Below are 23,078 nucleotides of genomic sequence, written 5' to 3' on the forward strand. Positions count from 1 at the left end.
GTGTGTGTGTCTCAGAGTGTGTGTGTCTCAGAGTGTGTGTGTCTCAGAGTGTGTGTGTCTCAATGTGTGTGTCTCAATGTGTGTGTCTCGGAGTGTGTGTCTCGGAGTGTGTGTCTCAGAGTGTGTGTGTCTCAGTGTGTGTGTGTCTCAGAGTGTGTGTGTCTCAATGTGTGTGTCTCAATGTGTGTGTCTCAGTGTGTGTGTCTCAGTGTGTGTGTCTCAGTGTGAGTGTGTGTCAGTGTGTGTGTGTCTCAGTGTGTGTGTGTCTCAGTGTGTGTGTGTCTCAGAGTGTGTGTGTCTCAGAGTGTGTGTGTCTCAATGTGTGTGTCTCAATGTGTGTGTCTCAGAGTGTGTGTGTCTCAGTGTGTCTCAGTGTGTGTGTGTCTCAGTGTGTGTGTGTCTCAGTGTGTGTGTGTCTCAGAGTGTGTGTGTCTCAGAGTGTGTGTGTCTCAGTGTGTGTGTGTCTCAGTGTGTGTGTGTCTCAGTGTGTGTGTGTCTCAGTGTGTGTGTGTCTCAGAGTGTGTGTGTCTCAGTGTGTGTGTGTCTCAGAGTGTGTGTCTCAGTGTGTGTCTCAATGTGTGTGTCTCAATGTGTGTGTCTCAGTGTGTGTGTCTCAGAGTGTGTGTGTCTCAGTGTGTGTGTGTCTCAGTGTGTGTGTCAGTGTGAGTGTGTGTCAGTGTGAGTGTGTGTCAGTGTGTGTGTGTCTCAGTGTATGTGTGTCTCAGTGTGTGTGTCTCACAGCACTGGGTGACGGCTCCAGACGTGCTCAGGTCTCTGTACTCTCTGTACATGTTGTGCGTTCCGCTGCGGGAGTCGTATCGCAGCCAGATCCCAAAGTTCTTCACCTTCAGAGGAGTCTTCTCGTGGACCTGAACACACGGGTCAGAACCATCAGAACCAACACACAGAACCAGACCGAAGCTTTCTGTTGCACCCGACTGTAAAGAAATGTAGTTGAACTTTCTCCACTAAAACTTCTTACCATCTCAGTTTTCAGGTTTTTACGTTCAGGAAATCGTTTTGTTTATCCAGAAATGGAAACTATAAAATAATTCATGGATTATTTCATCGAAGCTACGTGGCTGAAAATCTGTTTCAAACTTTTACAGGTTTGGAAATAAAGTCAATACAAATGAACTGAAGTCAGTTTCAGTTCATTATCATATGAAATACATACCTGGTCCAACAGTCAACTCAACATTTAGGCCTTTAATTAGGACCGTCAACACAATTTGCTGGACGCTGAATTTCCTCACTGATTAATTATAATATTGTTACTTTGAGACCATTTTCAAGTAATATATTGATAATGACATAATACCAGTTTGTCCCTCAAAGACAAACTGATATAAAGAACGTTAAAAAATGGAAAATATTTTAAATTTCCAAAATACAGGAAAAAAACAAACAAAAAAACCAATAGAAACGATTATAACGTCTGTAAACAAATTTCCCTTAATAAATGAGAATAGAAATTATTGAGTTCATTTAATTTATTGTTATTAATTGACTTACTGGTTATTGTGACACTTAATAAAAAGTTGAATTTCACTTTATTACCAAACTCTGGATTTAATGAATAAAGAACTTTTAATTATTTAAACAGAAATCAAGAATTTTACAAACCATGAAAACCTGATTTATATTCAAAGAGAACCATCAGAACCAGACAGATTGGACCCCCTCGGTTCTGGTCCGACCCGGATCGGACCCCCCGGCCCTTGGTTCCGGTCCGACCTGGCCCACTCACCAGGCCACAGTAGACGATCTCTCCAGATGCCTTCTTCATCTTCCTCAGCTGGGACACGAAGTACCAGAAGCGGGACTTGGCCACCACGTGGTTCGGGGCGAAGATCCTCATGCGGTACAGCGGCGGGGCCGGGTTCTTGGCCGAGGGCAGCAGGCGCCCAATGACCTTATACTCCCGAAGCTGCGGGCGGAACCAGACAAGATCAGAAACAGAACCTCACACACAGGACCAGTTGGGTCAAAGGTCAAAGTGTCGGACCAAGAATTCACTTTCAAAGACACCAGAGTCAGAGAAAGGCGACAAGGTTCTGGTTCTGTTTGCACGCCTGACACAGTCCCGCCATGGAGGACGGCGGGACCTTTGGGTTAGGCTGCAGGACCAAATCGGACGTTTGAGTCAGAACCTCACAGACTGGGACACAAACAGAACATCTCACTGATTCTTTGACTTTAAAAGGTTTAAACTGGAGATTTCTGAGACTGAAGCCAAAATCTGCATCATCTCCTGAAAAACTGATTTAATTCAGTAAAGAAACAGAAACAACAAAATTGAGTCACCTGATGGAGATTTAATGTTTACGAACAAATAAACCACAAATTCACTGATTAGATTCTCCGAGTCCAGCATCTTTTGCACTGGTTAGCACTTTAAACACATGAACTTTGACCCCTAGAGGCCTCCTCAGATTTGCTGGAACACTGACTGCTACTGGAGATCTTGGATGATAGGAGTTAGACATTTAATTTTCCTTTAGGATAAATAAAGTATTTTGGAAGTGAATTTTAGGATTGAACTGCATTTGAAAAGAAACGTAGGAAGTTATCTTTCAGTTTTTTGTAAATAGTCAAGAGTGCCTCTGTAGCCAACTTTAATGGTAAAATGTGTTTTACTTTAATTATTCTCACTTTTGGGCTCAACAGAATGATTATAATTAGGAATTTAACCAACATATTTCAACCCAGAGAGGATCTGAGTGATTATTTTACTGTTCTTCACTCGCCATCAAGCCTATTGTTGGTTAATTTGAGCCGAACCGACCGTGAGCTCCTCCACCAGCAGCTGCTGGGTTCATGTTCCCCTCAATGTTTCTGCATCTCGCCGGAACCGAACCAAACCTTAAAACAGGAGATTTTTTAGAAGGAGTTCTGCTGGGGGTGCTAAACGTTTTCAAAGCGATCAGCTCGGTTCTTGGTATTGCAGTTCCAGAACAGATATGTTCGTTATAAAGGAGGAGCAAATGTTTAAGCACTAATCTGCACTGATATGAACTATAATCCAGGAGCTGAAACCCACGATATACAACTCGTTAAACTGGATCATGACGGAGGGTTTCTGCTTTAGTTACACACCTGAAAAATTCTAGCTTTTGTTCTGAACCAGGGCCAAGACCTGACCCAAATATTACTAAACAAACAAATCAAAATTGTGTATTTATTTTAAACTTTAAGCGTAAACTTTAAACTTTAAAGTGTCTCATTTTATCTCTTAGCTTCTCTCCGTCCACATGGTGCCGCGGCAGCCATGTTGGAGCGGCAGCGGCATGAAAAAAACGTTAATATTCCCCTCCTAAAGTTGATATTTGGCACAAATTTTCACAAGAACCGAACTAACATTACATCAGACTGCTATATGAGCAATTCTTAACCGTGTAAAATACGCTAAAACAGCTAAAATGAAGGACACTCTTACTGTTCCGGACGCCTTCATGGTGTCTGTCGCTCAGCGCCACAGTGAAAGAGGAGGTAGCAAGGCGGATACTGCGCATGTCAAGTGGAAGGAGGAACTGAATCTACCCAGATACAATTTACGACTCACACTGTGATAGGCTGAACTAATAATTACACGTTTACAAGTGTACATATAATTGTCATTGGCTGAACCACGGACCCGTGAATAGTTTGCTGTTTTCGCTTTAAAAAAAAAGTATATTAAAAAAAAATATATATATATCTATATATATATCTATATATATCTATATAGATATATATATATATATATCTATATAGATATATATAGATATAGACCCACATAGTAGCATAATAATACCAGTAATAAATATCAAATTACACACATATGTCATTTTATATTTATGACTAATATTTTTATAATTATGTTTGAATAATAATGATAAAATTATTCCGGTTCTGGACGGTAACCACCTACTAGATTACCATGGAAACAAAAAAAATGAAAATTTTCAGTTAACGTTTTTTATGTTGTTGCATTTTTTGTAGTTGAACTTCTCTGTTTTATTTATTGTAGCTCATCCCACAGGTTTTTTTTTAACTTTGTCTAGTCAAAGTAAGCACAAACAAATGTGGCAATTACAATAGTGTAACTCTATAGAAGGCATAGCAGAGGCATACTTAGAAATGGGAACACCAAAGCAAAATTGATATAAAAAATAAACTACAACAAAGGGATTAATATTTTAGGATTAGCATTCGTTAGTGGTCATTTCCATTAATATTTCAGTCAGATATTCATATGTTTCAATACACTACAGAGATTTCAAATATAACTGGAATTCATATTTTAAAAAGTCTGGGGACGATCTTAGCACTGACGATCTTAGCACTCTTTATTGTTTCTTTGTTTGTCTTTGTTTATGAATAAAGAATTTTGCCAAACAAAATATTAGATTACAAAAGAGTTCTATTTTTGGGTATTTTCAGTTAATGAATGTATTTGAACACCCGTATGTCTTTGGCTCAGTGCGCCCCCCAGTGGCCACAGTGAATATTACCCCCCTCGCTGGCCCTCCTGACCCGGATATAAACCTGTGGCGGACATGCTGTCTGCGCCGTGTGATTCCTGACGACATGCGGACGGTTTCTGGAGGCTCCCCAGTGATTCTGTGATAGCCCAGCGGGACAGAGAGCCGCGGAGGAGTCAGCCTTCAGTACGGTGAGCGGATCGGTTTCTCCGGGGAGAGAATGAAGGGCTGGAGGGCGGAATGATCGTCTGTGGGATGTTAGTGACCGACTGCAGCTAACGGAACCGGGCCGAGACACACAGAACTAAATAACACTTAGAAACTCCTGTCTCTGTCGGTTGATACTAGCTGTACTTGAAGTCCGGGCTGGTTTGAGCCCATCTGACCGCCTCTGGTTCCTACAGCAGCGGGTAAACCAGCTGTAGCTAGCCGCAGTCAGCTCGCTGTGTTTGGGCAAAAGTTTTAGTTTTCAGCGGTGATTCTGCGGCCTGAGAGGCTGACGGGGTGTTGGTCCAGAGAGGGGACCCTGATCCAGCTGTCCGGCTCTGATTGAACATGGAGGCCGGTGTTTTCTCTCTGTTTACCGACGGTAAGCCCGGTAAATCCCAGGCTGCAGGTGTTGGTACCGTGTTGCATCATGTTGCTGTTAAAGCGACCCGTCTGTCCTGCCCGTGATTCAGAAACACGATCCGAACCGAACATCGACTGTCAGTAACTTCTGATCATATCCATAGTACCAACTACCGCGAACCGTCCAGAACCGGCAGTTGGAATCAGTGCAACAGTCCGCCTAAAGCCCACAAAGTCCGGGATAAACAAAGTACCGGAGGCCGCTGACCCACCGGACACTATTACTAACTACAAACTGTCACCAACTACCAATAGAGACCATTAGCTGTCATTAACTACCAATACAAGTTAATAACTGTCATTAACTACCAATAGAGGCCATTAACTGTCACTAACTACCAATACAAGTTAATAACTGTCACTAACTACCAATACAAGTTAATAACTGTCACTAACTACCAATACAAGTTAATAACTGTCATTAACTACCAATAGAGGCCATTAACTGTCATTAACTACCAGTACAGGTTGATAACTGTCATTAACAACCAATAGAGACCAAAACTGTGAGCTAACCCCTTGGTAACCTGTGCATGGGTTAAATGGTCTAAGAACTAGTTGACCTTTTAATGTTTTTCACTATATATATCCAAGATGTTTAGTGACAGCCACCAACTATCCACTAACTAGTGATGGTAGATGAGGCGTCATGTATCATTTCGACCCAAAGCAAAACTGTGTCGATACAGTGTCACTGAATACTGACACCTGCTGGACATGAAAAATTCCTACAGGCAACGTCGTGATTTGATGACCTAGTCCATACAATAAGATTTAAGTCTTTGTATTTTATTGAATATTACATATTGTATTATGTCATATCTTCAGTTAAATTTAAAATATATTTGATATACAGTCAATAAATAATGTGAACATGAACCATAAAGTGAAAATTTAAGTCAATGTGTTTGAATGAGGATGCTTGTGGACTGTTTCCCCCCCCCACAGATTTTTATTAAAAAAAAAAACATTTTGAAATTTAGCCTAAGCTTTTTCGATAAAACTTCTGCTGTAGAAAAAAATGAAGTAAACATTACATTTACAGCGAACCCTTGTTTTCCTTAAGGTTGCGTCCGAAAATAACCCGTGATATGCGAAATCCGTGAAGTAGTTACCTTTATTTTTTACAGTTATTATACAGCATAAATAAATACTCTACATTGAAACCCAAGAACAAAACCTGCTTTCAGATCAGCGGATGTTCATCAATCGGGCCTTAATGTGATCCGGAGTCATGTCTCCTCCAACCTGCCCAGAGATTCACAGCTGGATCTACGGCAGAGCGACGGATCTGAGCCTCCGGTCCGGTTCTGCTGCCTCTGGCCACAGTTTTTTCCAGCTGGCATTCAAAGTTTCAGTTTCCAATCTGTATTAAATACCGTAACTTTATTGGCACTCAGATAGAGAAGAAGCACAGAGACTGTTTTTACCAATCATACGGTCAATCAGGACGCAGAACACTGGAAAAAACTGCACAAAAAAATCTGCGAAGCAGCGAAACCGTGAAAAGTGAACCGCGTTACAGCGAGGGATCACTGTATATGAAATAATTTATAAAAAGCACAAGTAGTTTGTAGAATGGCTGCATATCTGAGTTTGTCTGGGACTTGATTCTCATGCCTGGCCTCATAATGGCTCAGCATTAAAAGGTGGATTTATTTAAATAAGACAGTTTAGTCAAATACAACACTTAACCTGCAGAACATAATATGAAAGTAAACTAAGAGTCAGTTTCAGCTGAATTTGGGTTCAGATAGATCAAGTAGAAACTGACAAGAACCGGATGAAACAATAATGAAATGAAAACAAATTTATTTTCTGATATAAGATGAAAATGTTCCCACACTGAGGAAACCTTTCCTTTGAAGCTGCTCCATAGTGACGCTGTAAAAGATCAAGAATTCGTTTGGCAAATGCATTTGACAGATTCGCTTCCTTATAAACACAGTTTGGCGCGTTAAAGTCATTTGGAAACGGTTCCTGTATCGATCACATGACTTACTGAAACCAACACGCGCAACGCCACGTTTTGGTCTTTGGGCTTGACGCATGCGCCGACGCATTACTACCACTAACTTATCTACAAAGAGGGTTAAATAATCTAAGTAATGTTTAATAGCATGTCACTAACTACCCATCATGTAGCCTACATACAGCTTTAACTATTGGTGGTAACCAATACCAGGTTATTTCCCCGCCACTCGGTAACCATAGTAACAGGTTACTGTGATGTGACAGCTAACCTGAGCTGTACAGTTGTCTGCTTCAGTAAACTAATAATAGTTCAATCAGCAAGTTGGACTTCAGTTCTGGTTCTGATGAGTCTGGTCCTGCAGTCAACAGAACTTAAAGTCCATAATTCATTCAGACGGTACCAGAAATGGGCCAGAACCCAGAAGTTGTGCTGACTGCTTGGGGACGTGGTTAACTCCTGGTTCTCCTGCAGATGTTCCACAGCTGTTCCACTGCAGCACCGAGGAACCGAGCCCACCGTGAGGACAGTTAACCCCTGCATGGCCTGCCAGTCTGTCTCTGCAGTCATGGACGAGCAGGCACTGCTGGGGCTCAACCCCAACGCCGACGCCCCCTACAGGCAGAGGGTGAGACTACTCAACGGGTTGTTTTCTGTCCGCACAGACAGGTGGCGCTGTTCGCCTTCAGGGTAAAGCTTGCTGTGTCTCTGCAGGCTTTGGCTTACTTTGAGCAGCTGAAGGAGTCTCAGGACGCCTGGGAGGTCTGCGCTGACGCGCTGGCTAAAGGTATCTACAGGTGAGTCTCCTGTGAGCAGCGCAGGATTCAATACTTTAGCTAAATCTCTGTTGCCAGGTCCCTACTTTAAAAAAATAAAAACTGAAAAATTTAAGATGGTTGCCATCTTGAGAAATGGCCGCTATGCTCATCAAGGAAACATTTTTGCTCCAACTTTGCCAATATTTACTGACGCACACACCTGCTCATGGTTCTTCTCTGCAGCGACGACCATGTCAAGTTCTTCTGCTTCCAAGTCCTGGAGCACCAGATCAAGTTCAGGTGAGGAGCAGCAGGTGTTCCTGGTGGACTGTGGGCGCCGCAGGTCTTCTGACTCGTGTTGCTGTTGTTGCAGACATGCAGGTCTGAGCGCTGCTCAGCAGCAGCTCATCAGAGAGACTCTGATGAAGTGGCTGCAGACCCAGGTACCGTCACCTTTACCGGTTCTAGCTCTGTCAGAACCTGAGACATTCCTCCTGATCATGTTCTCCTCGCTCTGCAGCTGATGAATGCTCAGCCGGAGAAGGCCTTCATCAGGAACAAGGCGGCCCAGGTGTTCGCCCTCACCTTCGTCATGGAGTACCTCACTCTGTGGCCCAAGTTCTTCTTTGATATCCTGAACCTGGTGGGTCACAACCCGCATGGCGTCGACATCTACCTGCGGACACTGATGGCCATCGACGCCGAAGTTGTGGACCGAGACATCGTGCACACGCCTGAGGTGAGCGTGCGCGGACGGGTAGGAGGTCCTGGTTCTGGTCCACACTCTGACCCAGTACCGTGTTCTGCAGGAAACCCGCAGGAACACGTTGATCAAAGACTCCATGAGGGAGCAGTGCATCCCCAGCCTGGTGGAATCCTGGTTCCAGATCCTGACGGCGTACCAGCAGACCCACCCGGAGCTCACCTGTCAGTGTCTGGAGGTGGTGGGCGCCTATGTGTCCTGGATCGACCTCAACCTCATCGCCAACGACCGGTCAGCAAACGCACCACTCAGCTGACCCGCTCGAGGAGATTCTGGTTGGTTCTGTGGATCATCGGCTCGTCTTGTTCTAGGTTTGTGAACCTGCTGCTGAGTCAGATGTCCATGGAGGACCTGAGAGAAGAGGCCTGCGACTGCCTGTTTGAAATCGTCAACAAGGGGATGGACCCGGTGGATAAAACCAAGCTGGTGGAATCGTTGTGCCAGGTTCTGCAGTCGGCCGGGTTCTTCAACATCGAACAGGTAGGAATTGTCCTCACAGCACAGCAACAACACAGAACCTCCTGGTTTAGGACCAAAACCTTCTGGTTGAAGAACCAGAACTTTGTGGTTTGGCACCATAGGTTCCAGGACCTGAACCTTATGGTTTAAGACCAGACTCTTCTGGTTCAGGTCCACTGATTTTCTCTGGTCCCTCAGGAGGAGGATGTGGACTTCCTGGCCAAGTTCTCCCGGCTGGTGAACGGGATGGGCCAGAGTTTGGTCCTGAGCTGGTCCAAGTTGGTGAAGTCCGGGAACGTGAAGGAGGCGGCGGAGACGCTTCATGCGGTGGAGGCCAAGGTGCCGCTGCTGCTGCAGTTGCTGGTGCATGAAGACGATGACATCTCGACCAACATGGTGGGCTTCTGCTACGACTACCTGCACGTGCTCAAACAGGTGAGTCCCCTGGAGGAGGAGGGTCCGGATCCTTCTGCAGCAGGTTCTCATTCCGTTCTCTCTCTGCAGCTTCCTCAGTTGACGGAGCAGCAGAAGGCGAACATCGAGGTGAGTCACGATGGTTGAAGCTGGAGATGTTGGGGCTTTCAGCTGCTGGTTGGTGTTAAAGCTCTGAGTGTCTGCAGGCCGTCATGCTGGCTGTGATGAAGAAGCTGACCTACGACGACGAGTACAACTTTGAGAACGAGGTGGGTGGAGTTCCTGGGTGGAGTTGGGGATGATGGAGATGATGATGATGATGATGATGATGTGTTCCAGGGTGAAGATGAGGCCATGTTCGTAGAGTACAGGAAGCAGCTGAAGATGCTGCTGGACCGCCTGGCTCAGGTTTCTCCAGAGCTGCTGCTGGAAGCCGTGCGCCGGGTCTTCACCAGCACCATGCAGTGAGTACAGGCGATGATGACGATGGCTCTGGTGCCGGTCCAGGTTCTGACCCAGTTCTGTGTCCCGTCAGGAGGTGGCAGACGGCGCCGTTCATGGAGGTGGAGGTGGCCATCCGGCTGCTCTACATGCTGGGCGAGGCGCTGCCGGCGTCTCACGGCGCTCACTTCTCCGGCGACTCGGCGAAGACGAGCGCGCTGCAGGACATGATGAGGACGGTGAGTCACATGACCCGACATCTTGAATGGATCAGAACCAGAACCGCCTGTCGTCCCTCACTGCTTCCTGTCTCCTCAGCTGGTTTCCTGCGGCGTCAGCGGCTACCAGCACTCCTCCGTGTCTCTGGAGTTCTTTGAAACGGTTGTCAGATATGATAAATTCTTTATCGTGGAACCGCAGCACATTCCCAATGTTCTGGTGAGTCCGGCTCCCAGAGAGCGGTTCTGATGATTCGAACTGCGTTTTGATGTGGAAGTGTCTGTCTCCAGATGGCGTTCCTGGACCAGAGAGGACTGAGACACAGTAGCCCCAAGGTCCGGAGCAGAGTGGCCTACCTGTTCTCCAGGTTCATCAAGACTCTGCAGTGAGTTCTCGGTCTGAAACGGGTCGTAACCGGGCCTCTCTCTGGGTCAGAACTGGGCTTCCACTCCCCGCTCTGACCACACATCTATTTCTGTCCAGTAAACACATGACTGCGTTCATCGAGGACATCCTGACCCGGATCCAGGACCTGCTGGAGCTCGCTCCTCCTGTAAGCAGAGATACAGATGTTCTCCTCTGCCTGCCTTCACCTTTGACTCCTTGCCTCAACTCTTGACTCCCTGACTCCTCCTCCTGCAGGAGAACGGCTTCCCGGCACTGCTGACCAGTGACGACCAGCTCTTCATGTTCGAGGCAGCCGGCGTTCTCATCGTGAGCGGCGAGAGTCCTGTGGAGCGGAAGCAGGTTCTGATGAGGAGTCTGCTGGCGCCGCTGACGGACGCCTTCCGCCTGCTCCTCGCCAAGCTGCTGCAGGAGAGCGTGGAGGAGCGCCAGGCCGCGCTGGCCGACTGCCTGAGCCACGCCGTGGGATTCGCCAGGTCAGAACCAGCATCTCTCCGGTTTCAGCAGGAGCAGCGCCGGGCTCCTCCTGCTGAAATTCCTCCTCCGTCTCTGCAGCCGGACCAGCAAGGCGTTCAGCAACAAGCAGACGGTGAAGCAGTGCGGCTGCACCGAGGTCTACAGGGACTGCCTGCACAGCTTCCTGCCGGCGCTGAGCTGCCCCGTCCAGCGGGGGGCGCTGCGCAGCGCCGTGCGCTCCTTCCTGCATCGTATGATCATCTGCCTGGAGGAGGAGGTGCTGCCCTTCATCCCGGCCGCCTCGGAGCACATGCTGAAGGACTGCGAGGCCAAAGACCTGCAGGAGTTCATCCCGCTCATCAGCCAGATCACGGCCAAGTTCAAGGTACTTCCAGAACCACGGCGAGAGCCTGAGGTTCCCCGCGGCGCCTCGCTGACTCCTCCTCTTCCTGCAGCGCCAGGTGTCGCCCTTCCTGCAGCAGATCTTCATGCCGCTGGTCCTGGCCATCTTCGAGGTTCTGGGCCGACCCGCGGAGGAGAACGACCAGACGGCGGCGCTGGAGAAGCAGATGCTGCGGCGGAGCTACTTCGCCTTCATCCAGACGGTCGCTGGCAGCGGCATGAACGAAGTGCTGGCCAATCAGGGTGAGCGCAGAGGCCACGCGATCACAACCGGTTCTGTTTGGGCTCAGGAAGCTGGAGGCGACCCGAGCAACAGAACATTTGGGCCGGCGGTCCAGATGGTGGTCATGTGACCCGTTTGGTTCTGGTTCCAGGAGCAGAAAACATTGAGCGGGTTCTGTTCACCATCATCCAGGGCGCCGTGGAGTTCCCAGACCCGATCGCCCAGAAGACCTGCTTCATCATCCTGACCCGGCTGGTGGAGCTGTGGGGTGCGTCTCCGCGTCGCGACCTCGGTTCTGGTTCCGGTGAGCCTCTGGGACTAATCTGTGTGCGGTTCTGATCCGATCCGCAGGCGGGAAGGACGGCATGGTGGGCTTCCCTGACTTCATCTACAAACACATCGTCCCAGCCTGCTTCCTGGCGCCGCTCAAACCGACCTTTGACCTCTCTGACGCCCAGACGGTTCTGGTGAGTCTGGAACCGAACCCAGTCTGAACCCAGTCACTCGACCCATTTGGTTCTGATGGTTCTGTTGCTCCTCAGACGCTGTCGGAGTGCGCGCTCACGCTGAAGATGATCCATCTGAAACGGGTAAAAACGGTTCTGTTCGACCCGGTTCTGTGAGGTTCTTAACGGGTTCTAAGGTTTGGTTTGGTCCTCAGGGGTCAGAGTTCATCCAGTTCCTGCAGCACGAGTACCTGCCGTCCCTGCAGGTGACTCCGGAGATCTCACAGGTAGGACAGAACCAGAGCCCTGGTTCTGCTCAGATTCTGGTGTTGGTTCTGACGCCATCTTGGTTCTGATACAGGAGTTGTGCCAGGTCCTCCAGCAGCCCGACGTCAAAGTCCTGAAAAACTACATCAAGGTAGGACGCGTCCTGACCCGGTTCTGGTGCCGTTGGGCTTCCTGTGACGGTTCCGTCTGTCGGCAGGCGTTCTTCCAGAGAGCCAAGCTGTGATCCCACCCGGACCGCCGCCCCGGACTCTGCAGGTCGGAGCGCCGCTCTGACCGGACGACGAGCCGTCCCACAGAAACGGCTCCGAGGTTCTGGACTCGGATCGGAACCTGGGCAGCGCAGAACCCACTCCTCACCTCTGGAACCCGAGTTTTCATTGGCTGAATGGGAACGACGTGGGAACGTTCCCGTGATCCGCTTGTTTTCGGTTTGCAGTGAAACATTTCAGCCCGTCTTCTGTCCGTCAGAACCTCCAGAACCGACGCCACCGGCTGCTCAACCAGGTTCTGGGACGGTTTCTGATCCACCAGAGGATCCAAGTGTAAATAAAAAAAGATGTTAAAACTGTAAATAAAAATGCTAGCTTTAGTTTTTTTAATAATTTGTCACATTGTACGGAAGCCCATAAATGCCAAGATAAAGATCCAGTTTATGAGGTAAAGGAAAAAAAACTGGTGGCTGAATGTGACCTGATTTATTCTGGAAATGTTTACATGAAAATATTTTCTGTTACTAATTTAGATTTCAGTTAAACTCTAATTAATCGGTTGAGCTGCCAGGAGTTTTCATTTCTGATTTATTTATCATGTTTCTGTTTTGCTCTCATTGTCATTGCAGAATGTCTCAGTAAATTTCCTGCAGATCTTATTTCATCATAAAAGCAGTTTTAAAAATATCTTGTTTTTCTTCTACAATCTTTAAACATTTAAAACATCTGATTCAGTTTACCACTGATTTAAAAAAAAATAAAACCGCAAACTGATTAGATCTTTAAAACATTTCTATTTTATCATTACACCACTGTGACTTTCCCAGCAGTTCAACTCATCAGCCAATCATCTGGACAGAAGCTGGAAGCCTCTGCTCCGTCTAGTGCCCTCTAGTGGTGGTTTGATGCAATAACATGTTTGGTTTTATAAAACCGAAAACCTGCATTCCTGGTGAGTCCTTAAGATATTTCTGATAAAATACCTCAGAGCAGAAAGTATTTTATGTAACTTGATCAAACCATCAGGAAAGGGAATATTCTGGGAGAAACAATGCATCAAAATAAGACATTCAAAGTTGGACAGGAAACCTAAACCCAAAGAGAGATCAGGTTCTGGATCAATGTTATGCCTGGATGTTGACCTGCAGAGTTTTCTGGTTAAAAATTAAATTTCCAGGCAGTTTTAGGTTGGGTTTAAGAAGAGACTAGTTTGAGATTAAGGTTGGGATTACATGAGGTAAAACTGGGATACATTTGAGATTAGGATGAGGTTGAGAAAGCTAGAGGCTGGAATGAAGCTGGTTAAGGATAAGGTTGAGTTGGGGTGAAGTTAGAATGAGGTTCGGGGAAGGATAAGGTTAGAGGTGTGAAACTGTTGAGGTCGGGATGAAGTTGGAAAATCCTGCGGTGGATCTGGCAGGGGATTGACGATGCTGCAAACACCGTTTATACAGTTCTGTATCCTAAATGAACTTTTAAGCTTCATGTGTTCACTTTTATTTTGTAAACCAAAAACAGCTGGTCTCGGCGCAGAACCAGACGCTCAGCTTCCTTTTTAAACAGAAATGAACTGAACTGTTCAGAAGCAGAAAAAAGAACCAGTTCAGAGTAAAGAGTCTCCAAGGTGCTCAGCCTTTGATCACAGCGATGGGCCTCAGTTTGATGGCTTTCTTGCTGATTCCTGCGTCATGACATGTGTTCACCACGTCTGTCACGTTCTTGTACGACTCTGGAGCCTGAAAGGAAAACGGATCGACAGTTTGCTTTCTCAGAGGTGTTTCTGGGAATGTTTCTGATCAAAGGTCATTGTCTTCCTCACCTCCTCCATCACCAGTTTGGGAGACGCCACTCGGATGGCGATGCCCATATCGGCCAGTTTGTCCAGGACGTCCTGGAAGTCCAGATTCCTGCGGGACTTTGCTCGAGACAGGGCGCGGCCCTGCAACAGAGAATAGGAAGTGAATCAAACATCTAGGTCCTCCATAATGTCGGGAAGCTCTTGATCAGACTCTTACCGCTCCGTGACACGTGGTGCCGAACGTTTCCGTCATTCCTTGTTCGGTTCCCGTCAGGACGTAGCTGCAGGTTCCCATCGTCCCTCCGATGAGCACCGGCTGACCTGTGAGCTGGAGGAAGCAGGAATGTTTCAGAACAGCTTCTAATGCCAGCAGCAGCGCCAAGGTCCGAAGAGTACCTGGTAGTCCACCGGGATCAGAGGGTGGTGAGGAGGGAAGGCACGGGTGGATCCTTTCCGGTGAACCAGCAGCGTCCTCTGCTTTCCGTCCACCATGTGCTCTTCCACCTTGGCGATGTTGTGGGAGACATCGTAGATGACGTGCATGTCCAGGTCGTCTGGCGTGGTGCCGAACACTTTGGAGAAGGCCTGGAAGACCGGATAAAGACGGACTGAGAAGATGTTTGGGCCTCCACATTGAACAGAATATTAAAAGTGAAGGTGTTCTTCTTCCTGAAGAAATCTTCAGATTTTCAGACACTTCATCTTTCACTTTTAAGAATCGTCCTCCAACTTGAACAGAAAGTGACCTCAGAAGGTTCCATCCAATCATCATTCTGCTTTGATCTACTCCCCTTGGACCAGTTGGTCGTGGTTTGTTAGTCTGGCTGGGAACGAACCCGGCTTTTCATCCTAATCCACAGGCTTGAGGTCGAACCTTTGGTAAGGCTGTTCCAGCAGCTCAACGCTGGCTCACTTTAGCCACTAAAATCTGTTCTGATTGGATCACGGTTCTGTTGGGACATCCAACTATGCACCAGTTTCAACCAACCAGATGTTGATTTGAAGTGCAATACAAAAGACATTTAGCTTTTAGTTAGTCATTCAAGGCTTGAGTCGGTTGTGGACATCCTTTGCTCTGAGGTGGACCAGTTTGGGTCAGGTGTTTGAATCTTTGGGACAACTGGGTGTTCTAACAGAACAATAATCTCAACTGGACATTTTCCTGGAATGACCATCCCAAAACTCCAACTTCAACCCAAATAAAAATTCATGGACTGCAATTAAAATCCAGGTCAGTACCAGAAAACTAAATATTATAGTCTGTAAAATGTTGACACTTTGTGGAGCCGAGCAATTAACTCAACCGAATGAGAACCAACTCGTTAACAATCGCCTGAGTTATTAGGAACTTTGATCAATTCCTCAGATCAGCTGGTTGTGACTCATCAGAACATACCTGAACTGACTCGTTAAGGACTAGTTAACCTTCGGGTAATCTAACCAAGCTGCTCGTCAGCTGGTTGGCCTCTGCCAGGTGAGCGTACCTGTCTGGTGAGGAAGGTCATGGAGGAGCGGTTGACCCAGGCGTAGTTCCCTGCAGCAGCCATTCCCTTCAGGTAGTCCTGGCCTTCCTGGGAGGTGATGCGAGCGCAGGCCAGCTGCCGGTCGTTCACTGTGATCTTATCCCGCTTCATGGCCTTCTCCATGGCAACCAGAGCATCTGTAGACAACAAATCCATTAGTAACCTGATGAGGTCAAACCCCGGCAGTACCAACTGGACCTGAGGTACTGCCGGGTGTTGACTGTGTCTTTCGGAACCAGACTGGGTTGCACCTGTGGCGACCTGGTGTCCGAGGCCGCGGCTGCCGCTGTGGATCATCACGCACACCTGGCCCTTGTGGTCGATGCCCATCTTCTTGGCGGCATACTCGTTGTAGATCTCATCGACCACCTGGATCTCGGCGTAGTGGTTTCCCGCCCCAAGCGTTCCCAGCTTCGTCACGCAACAGAACAGAGGTTTGTACTTGTTACTTGCAGGTAAATGGTACATGGCCTTAACTTGTATAGCGTTTATCAATGGGACGATGGTGGCGACTGTGTCCTGCAGTCTTGGACCTACTGGTGGAGGTCAGAGGGCCCGGTGGCACCGGTGCACAGCAGCTTTGCCTAGCATTTCATACTACAGTCAGTCATTCACACGTATGTCTGAATGGGTAATATAGGGCTGCCATGCACTGGCTCCACCAGCAGGCAAGGTGGGTGAAATGTCTTGCCCAAGGACACAACGACAGAGGCGGACAGAGCAGAGATTGAACCCACCGATAGTGAGACAAACTCCTACACCGTCGCCACCATCATCTCAGTGACCTGTGAGGGCGGGGCATGTGACGTACCTGTGGCAGGCCTCTCTTCTTGGCCTTGGACGACACCTTGTTGGGGTCGGCCTGTAACATCCGGCCGTACTCCTCACAGTGCTCCTTGTCCTCAGCCCAGGCGTAGCCCTCCCTCAGGGACCAGTCCACCCCCATCTCCAGAGCCTCCTCCAGATCCCTGGGGACACACAGGTGAGACAGGTGGGCAAGGCCTGGTAGGGAACCCCACCCAGTTCTGGAGAACCACTCACTTGGCTCCCATTGGGATGACTCCTTTGGAGCCAACTCCGACCGGGATGTGGTCAAACAGGGACTGGGCCAGCTGCTCCTTCACCGGCTGGACATCCCGCTCGTCCAGGTTGGTCCTCAGGAGACGGACGCCACAGTTAATGTCAAAGCCGACGCCACCTGGAGACACCACGGCGTTCGGATCGTTCATGTCGAAGGCAGCCATGTTGCCGATGGCGAATCCGTATCCAGAGTGGACATCTGGGAGTCCGATGGACCTCTGAGGAGACAATTTAGATTAAGGTTTTGACTCATCAAAGGTTCAAATCAATCAGCTCTACTCACATGAACGATTCCAGGCAGAGCTGCAACATTCCCGATTTGCTTCATGGCCGGCAGGAACCCTCCGACACCTGAAGACAAATAGGAAAGGTGAGACTGAACACCTGGCAGACAGCGGGCAGGACGTCTCAGATCCAGACTTACCTCCTCCTCTGCAGGCGTTCCGGAGCTCCTCAAACATCAGCTTCTCCAGGGAATCGTTCACATAGAAGACTCCTTCAACCTGAAGGGAAAAAGCCATAAGGCAGATTCTGTCACACTTTTTCCTTCCACCGGAGTTTCCATTGTAAAGCTCAATGAAAAAATTTACATGGTTCTTGTTACTTTAGACTAGAGCAGGACATTTACAGATAAACTTGAATCCTTAACGTTAGCCTAAAACAGCAGCCTAACTAATATCCAACATCAACATTAGCCCCTATATTAGCCCTTTACGAGTTCAGCAGCTGTCAGACTGGACCCTTCAGGCTGAACTCTGTTCTCTGTTTGTATCATTGTAATTTTACTTAATAAAACTGATGAAAACAAGCTTCTTAAATGTAATTTTCTTTAAAATGTGTCTTTATCTTGGAGTCGTCCTTCTTTCGGCTTGCTTCTTAAAGTCGGCCTGGACCCAACAGAACCTGAGGTCCAGTTTATCTCCGACAGATGCCTCCCGGACTTTGTCGGAACCGAACCTGCTCACCTGCATGTTGGGAACAAAGCCCTTTTTGATCCTCCAGCTGGTGCTGCCCGTTTTCTCCAGAAATTGCAGCTCATCGTTGTAGCTTCGGCTCATGATTCCGACCCAAACAGCTGCCGGTTCGACGCCACGCCGCAGGACGCAAAGCGCTACGGAAGCCGGTGAGACTCGGACTGCAGGAATGACGCAGGAAGATTTAAATGTTCTTATTAAACGATTCCGGGGTGTTTATAAGCTACTTTAAGATCTGTTCGGGTTTCCGGTAAGGATATTACTCCCTCAGTGTTCCAATATTTGTGATTTTCTTCTTCTTCTCTGGTTATAAACGGTGAAGAATTGCTTCTAATGTCTGTAGGTTAGAATGCTCTGCCGCCACCTGCTGGTAAGGAGAGTCATTACAAACTTTTTATATTTATATATTTTTAAACATAGTTAAAGTGTTATTTTTCTTTGTCAACTCGGTTCTCTCTTCTAGTATTTTTTTTATTAAACTTTTATAGATTCAAATGTAACAAAACAAAATCACACGGAGATATTCTCTAATAAAAAAAACCCGATTTATTTTAGTTGAAAATGTTTCTTTTTACATAATAGTCATACAGTAATCGGACTGTATACATAGGAAAACCTGACCTTTTATTTTAGTTTTTTTAGGCTGATTACACCGACACAACAAATCTTGACTACCATCTAGTGGTCATGGGTAAGAATAGCTCCGTAAAACTTTTTTATGGAACTTCGCTTCCATTTAAAAAGGAAGCACTCCAGAATACCAGATGAAAATCTGAGGAAGTGAGAACCGGTTGGAGAAAACAGCAGCTGAAAGACCATCTCATCTGAAGTCATGTTTGAGTCAGCGTGGAGGAGTTTTTATTTTTCTGTACCTGAAGTTTTTCCTTTTAACTAACTGAAGCTTCAGCGTTACTCTCATAGCTCTGGTTCTGTTCAGATGTCTGGGGACGGTTTGCTGCTGTGTGGATGGCAGGTAGATCTTTGGACCAGCTGGTTTCTGCTGGGCGAACAGTACCGCCTGTGCCGCCCTGATTCCTGCTGAAATCTGCTTTGACTGGAAGCGTTTCTGGACCTCGACCCAGTTGATCCGGTGAAGAGAACGTGAGCTCATGAACTCCAACCAGCTGTGGAATATCAGACAATAAAACTCCTGTTTGTTTATGAAGCAGGAGGAGCCACGCTTCCTTAATGTTTTATTGCAGACTTCCAGGAACAGTTCAACTCTTCATGACCTCTGACCTGTTGACCAGCAGAACGCCACAGGAACTGCTGACTGGATGTTATTAGAAGATCGTTTGCTTTGGTCTGATTCTTAATAATCTGAAATATTTCATTAAACTGTGGTTCTAAATTTGGATGTTGACCCAGTGTTGATCAGTGTGGTCAACACTGGGTCCAACTGGAACCAGACCCGTTTGGACTGGTTCCAGTTGGAGATTCTCTACTGTTGTGGGACCATTGCTTCTCCCGACTATCATCAGACAGAAAATCTGCAGTGTTACATTTTGTTCTGGACAGTTTGTTTCGGTCCAAACAGAGGAACAGCGGGCCTCTGACAGAACCTTTAGTAAAGTTACTCCTTTAGTCAACATTCACCAGTTCATTGCAGAACGTCTCGGTTTCACGTTAAATTTCTGTTAAATTCTTCCTTTTCTTAGTGAATCATAAAGCCATGTCAGTTTGACTGAAAATACGTTCATTTTCATTTGGCCTTTGAGAAGCTAATAGGACATAAAACCAATAAACTTTACAGCAGAAACATGATTGAATGTATATGCTGTACAAAAAAAAAAGACAGACGTGATCATGAATTGGTCCAGTTGGACCCAGTCCAGTAAGCAGTAGAACCTTTACTGCTTACTGTAAATTTCCTGATTATTGTAAGAGTTAAATGAATAAGAAAAAAAACAGGAAACCAGTGGAGACGAGCTAAGGTCGTAGAGTTTATAGTTTACGGGTAGATAACCAGCGCTGCTGCTGGTTAAGCTGGGGGTAATAAAGATTACCCCCAGATATGGGCAATAGTTCAACAAACAGCTGCTGCAGTAAACACAGAACCACAGAACAAAGCTAGATGATGGAGGACGGTAAGATCTAAAGAAATCACTGCAGAGTGTTTCCATAGCAACCAATGGGTGACACCAACATGGCCACTGGGGGAAACCTCTCTGTCCTACATCACAATGTAGGATAGGAACAGTTACCCTGCATGACCCTGCAGGACAGCCAGCTGGGAAACCGAGGGTGAATATTTGTTAAAATGCCTCATTGTTGAGCACGGTGGAGGAGCTGTCATGGGGTGGGCTGATTCTCCTCTAAAGGCCATGGGAGCCTCAGAGAGGCATCTTTACAGTTCAGAACATTTGAGATAGAAACCCGCTACCCTCTGCTGCAGAACTGAAACCGGGTCACCGCTCAGTCTGTCAGCAGAAGTGTGACCCAGAACATCCGACCAGAACCGGTTCTGTACTCCGGTCCGGTTGTAGGTCACACCATGGAGCAGATAACTTATCTGATCAGGACTTCCAGTTAAAACTACTTCCTGTCACTAATCATCAACAGACAGGGGGCGGGGCCTCTCCAGCCTTCATAAGGACAGGCTCCTCTGCCGTCCAGCATTAACTCACCTTTACCTGCAGGAAGACGTCTGGAGAACCATGAAGCCCGTCCTGATGCTATTGGTTCTGCTGAGTGCTGCGCTGGCAGGTCTGGACTGAACCCGGCTCTGAACGTAGCTTTCATGTGTTCATTGTTCTCTGATTCATGTGTTCATCGTTCTCTTGTTTCCTCTGCAGCTCCAGCGGAAGACAAGCCGCTGCCTACAGGTCAGTTAGCTTTAGCATTAGCGGTGAAGGTAGAAACGTCCTGACATGTTCTGGTTTCTGTCGTTTCTCCACAGAAACAGATGAGGCCCAAGCAGCAGCAGCAGCAGCAGAAGAAGAAGAAGGAGCAGACTTGGCGGGTCGGTGTCTCTGGATTTTCTTCCCTCTCTGCTGTGTTTCAGTGGTTCCACCAACTGATGGTTCCTCCATGTTTCCTCTGCAGATCCTCGTTTCAACTTCTGCCCTGAACTCTGGTTCATGTACGAAGGTCGCTGCTACAAGTACTTCAGCTCCCCAAAGTCCTGGTACAATGCTGAGGTAAGGCCTCATCATGGAGACTTGGCTTGGACTCGAGGCCTGAGGCTTTAGTCCTGGGAGCAGTTTTTACCTAAATGATGAGTAAAATCTCTGTGGCAGCAGCTTCATTATAATGAATAATTTAGGAAACAACGTAGCTCTCATATGAATCTGCAACATTGTGATGCTGAGAACATCGAAAGTTACTATTGAATTTCTGAAAAGCAGAAATTCAATAGTAACAGTTTGAGTTGAACTTTGAGTCATTAGAGGCTTGATATTTGACTGGGTCTTGGTTAGGGCTACTTTAGTCAACAAGCTAAATAATTAGTTTGCGACTACGCATTTAGTGAGAGCTAAATATTTAGTTTAAGGCTAGAAATTTATTTTAAATTACAATATTTTGACAGCAAGCTAAAAATTAAATTTGAAGCTAAACATTTATTTAGCAAGGTAAATTATTCGTTAGTGGGGTTCATATTTAGTTTGATGCTCAATATTTGGTTTAAATTTTAATAATTTGCTAGCAAACTAAACATTTAGTTAGCGACTCAAACATGTGTATTTACATGAACTCACTGTGTGTCCAACAGGAACACTGTACTGGTGTTGGCGGCCATCTTGCTTCCGTTCTCAACCCTCGGCAGTACAGCTTCCTGCAGCAGATAATCCAGACCGCCAGTAACTCATTGGTCTGGCTGGGAGGATTCAACCTGCAGGTCTGTTCTGGATGAACCCTCCTCACTCTGAGTAAATCAGACCCTCACTCATTCACCTCCTCTGTTTGCCTTCAGAACCGCTGGCTGTGGATCAACCAGGACGGGTTCTATTACACCAACTGGTACCAGCTTTCATCTGTCCCCAGCTACCCCTGCATGTTCATGTACTCGAAATGTAAGTCTCATTCTCTGGTTAAATATTCATTCATCAGCTGCTGGAGGTCCATTTGAAGTTCTGCTGTGGTTCTGTTGAAGCGGGTCAGTGATTGGTCTCATCTTATTTCAGATGGTTGGGCAAATACTCAGTGCACCGCAAACATTCCCTTCATTTGTGTCAAGAACCCGTTTGGCTGCTAACCGATGAGCTGAGATGTCCTCTTCTCTCTTCGCTCCGTTTTCACTGTAAAATCCTCCACTGGAGAAATGTTTGTTTTTATGAAACTGTTTCTTATTGTCAATAAAATGTTTAAACATGTTGGATGGAGTGAAGTTCCTGACCCTATGGAGGTCCAGCAGTGCCACAAATCAATAAATATAAAAACCATCACTATGGCAGTCCAAAGAGGATCTTTAATAATCCCTATTGTAAAGAGTGGGTGGAGACAAGATATCTAGTTAATATAATGTGGTCTGATTTTAGCTTGTAGGCTGACCAATCAGATGCTAGAGTTTTACTCTTACAAAAAAATCCCATGAAAATCACATTTTCACATGTGAAAACATGTGATTCCCATTTTCCACATGTGATTCACATAATCCATGGGGGGGAAAAAATCACGTTTTCACATGTAATTCCCCTTTCCCATGTCGGTCACATTTTCCACCTGTGGTCAAGTATTTTGTTCATGTGTTTGATGTTCCTTCAGTCTTGTGATCACATTTTTCACATGTCAATATCATTAGATTGTCTGTCATACCGATATTACATTTCTCAATATATTTAAATACTTGAATGTGTTATTATTATACATTTAAGATGTATTTAATGAATGTACAAAATATATATTAACATTTCATATTTTTGGAATGTTATGTGTCAACAATGAAATAAATCTGACAAGTAAACACTGACACCCACCTGTAATGTAACCCTAACCCCATAAGGAGGGCGGGGGGTATGACTATAGAGAAAACCTCAACTTCAGAACTTTGAAGGCTCAAACAGTGAAAAGATTGTCCATTTCTGTCATTCGCTAAAGAGCTGAAGCAAAGTCCAAGTATGAGGTATTTTAAGAAAAGACTCAAAATGGTTATTATTCAAAAGTATAAGGATGAAGAAAGGGGCTGAACCTGGCTGGGAATTAAAATTCTGTG

The 23,078-nt window shown here is 46.5% G+C and overlaps 4 protein-coding genes and 1 long non-coding RNA gene across 5 annotated transcripts in view; 2 read left to right on the top strand and 3 right to left on the bottom strand.

Moving 5' to 3' along the window:
• The window catches only part of rpl18a (ribosomal protein L18a), a 5,160-nt gene extending 1,615 nt beyond the window's left edge, over positions 1-3,545 (bottom strand). Inside the window, exons 1-3 of the mRNA XM_007540714.1 lie at positions 3,440-3,545; positions 1,751-1,930; positions 740-869 (exon numbers count right to left, since the gene is read on the bottom strand). Of these exons, the coding sequence (XP_007540776.1) occupies positions 740-869; positions 1,751-1,930; positions 3,440-3,457 (328 nt within the window). The 5' untranslated portion in view covers positions 3,458-3,545. The remainder of the gene's footprint in view (positions 1-739; positions 870-1,750; positions 1,931-3,439) is intronic.
• Positions 3,546-4,458: 913 nt separating this feature from the next.
• Positions 4,459-13,230, top strand: xpot (exportin, tRNA (nuclear export receptor for tRNAs)). Its single transcript, XM_007540716.2, has 25 exons — positions 4,459-4,657; positions 7,543-7,696; positions 7,783-7,865; positions 8,070-8,126; positions 8,200-8,269; positions 8,347-8,565; positions 8,636-8,820; positions 8,901-9,069; positions 9,247-9,483; positions 9,553-9,591; positions 9,669-9,731; positions 9,802-9,926; positions 9,998-10,142; positions 10,222-10,341; positions 10,413-10,507; positions 10,606-10,675; positions 10,765-11,003; positions 11,083-11,368; positions 11,439-11,628; positions 11,760-11,876; positions 11,960-12,075; positions 12,151-12,198; positions 12,270-12,341; positions 12,416-12,472; positions 12,539-13,230. Exons 2-25 carry the CDS (start codon positions 7,610-7,612, stop codon positions 12,563-12,565), a joined length of 2,916 nt encoding a protein of 971 aa, XP_007540778.1. The 5' UTR covers positions 4,459-4,657; positions 7,543-7,609; the 3' UTR covers positions 12,566-13,230.
• Positions 10,175-23,078, bottom strand: part of LOC107834233 (uncharacterized) — a 21,023-nt gene continuing 8,119 nt past the window's right edge. Inside the window, exon 4 of the long non-coding RNA XR_001660021.1 lies at positions 10,175-10,189. This is a non-coding gene — a long non-coding RNA (uncharacterized LOC107834233). The remainder of the gene's footprint in view (positions 10,190-23,078) is intronic.
• rtcb (RNA 2',3'-cyclic phosphate and 5'-OH ligase) lies at positions 14,025-18,214 on the bottom strand. Its single transcript, XM_007540715.2, has 11 exons — positions 17,918-18,214; positions 17,377-17,455; positions 17,236-17,303; positions 16,914-17,170; positions 16,684-16,840; positions 16,124-16,283; positions 15,834-16,009; positions 14,746-14,934; positions 14,567-14,677; positions 14,371-14,490; positions 14,025-14,287 (listed from the first exon to the last, which is right to left on the bottom strand). Exons 1-11 carry the CDS (start codon positions 18,008-18,010, stop codon positions 14,180-14,182), a joined length of 1,518 nt encoding a protein of 505 aa, XP_007540777.1. The 5' UTR covers positions 18,011-18,214; the 3' UTR covers positions 14,025-14,179.
• On the top strand, positions 20,525-22,542 carry LOC103129564 (snaclec coagulation factor IX/factor X-binding protein subunit B-like). The gene is made up of 7 exons (XM_007540717.2): positions 20,525-20,632; positions 20,722-20,751; positions 20,826-20,888; positions 20,972-21,066; positions 21,639-21,764; positions 21,840-21,939; positions 22,051-22,542. The coding sequence occupies exons 1-7, from the start codon at positions 20,584-20,586 to the stop codon at positions 22,119-22,121; spliced, it is 534 nt and encodes a 177-aa protein (XP_007540779.1). The 5' UTR covers positions 20,525-20,583; the 3' UTR covers positions 22,122-22,542.

The sequence above is a fragment of the Poecilia formosa genome, unplaced genomic scaffold (assembly GCF_000485575.1).
Source record: "Poecilia formosa unplaced genomic scaffold, Poecilia_formosa-5.1.2 Scaffold556, whole genome shotgun sequence".
NCBI lineage: Eukaryota > Metazoa > Chordata > Actinopteri > Cyprinodontiformes > Poeciliidae > Poecilia > Poecilia formosa.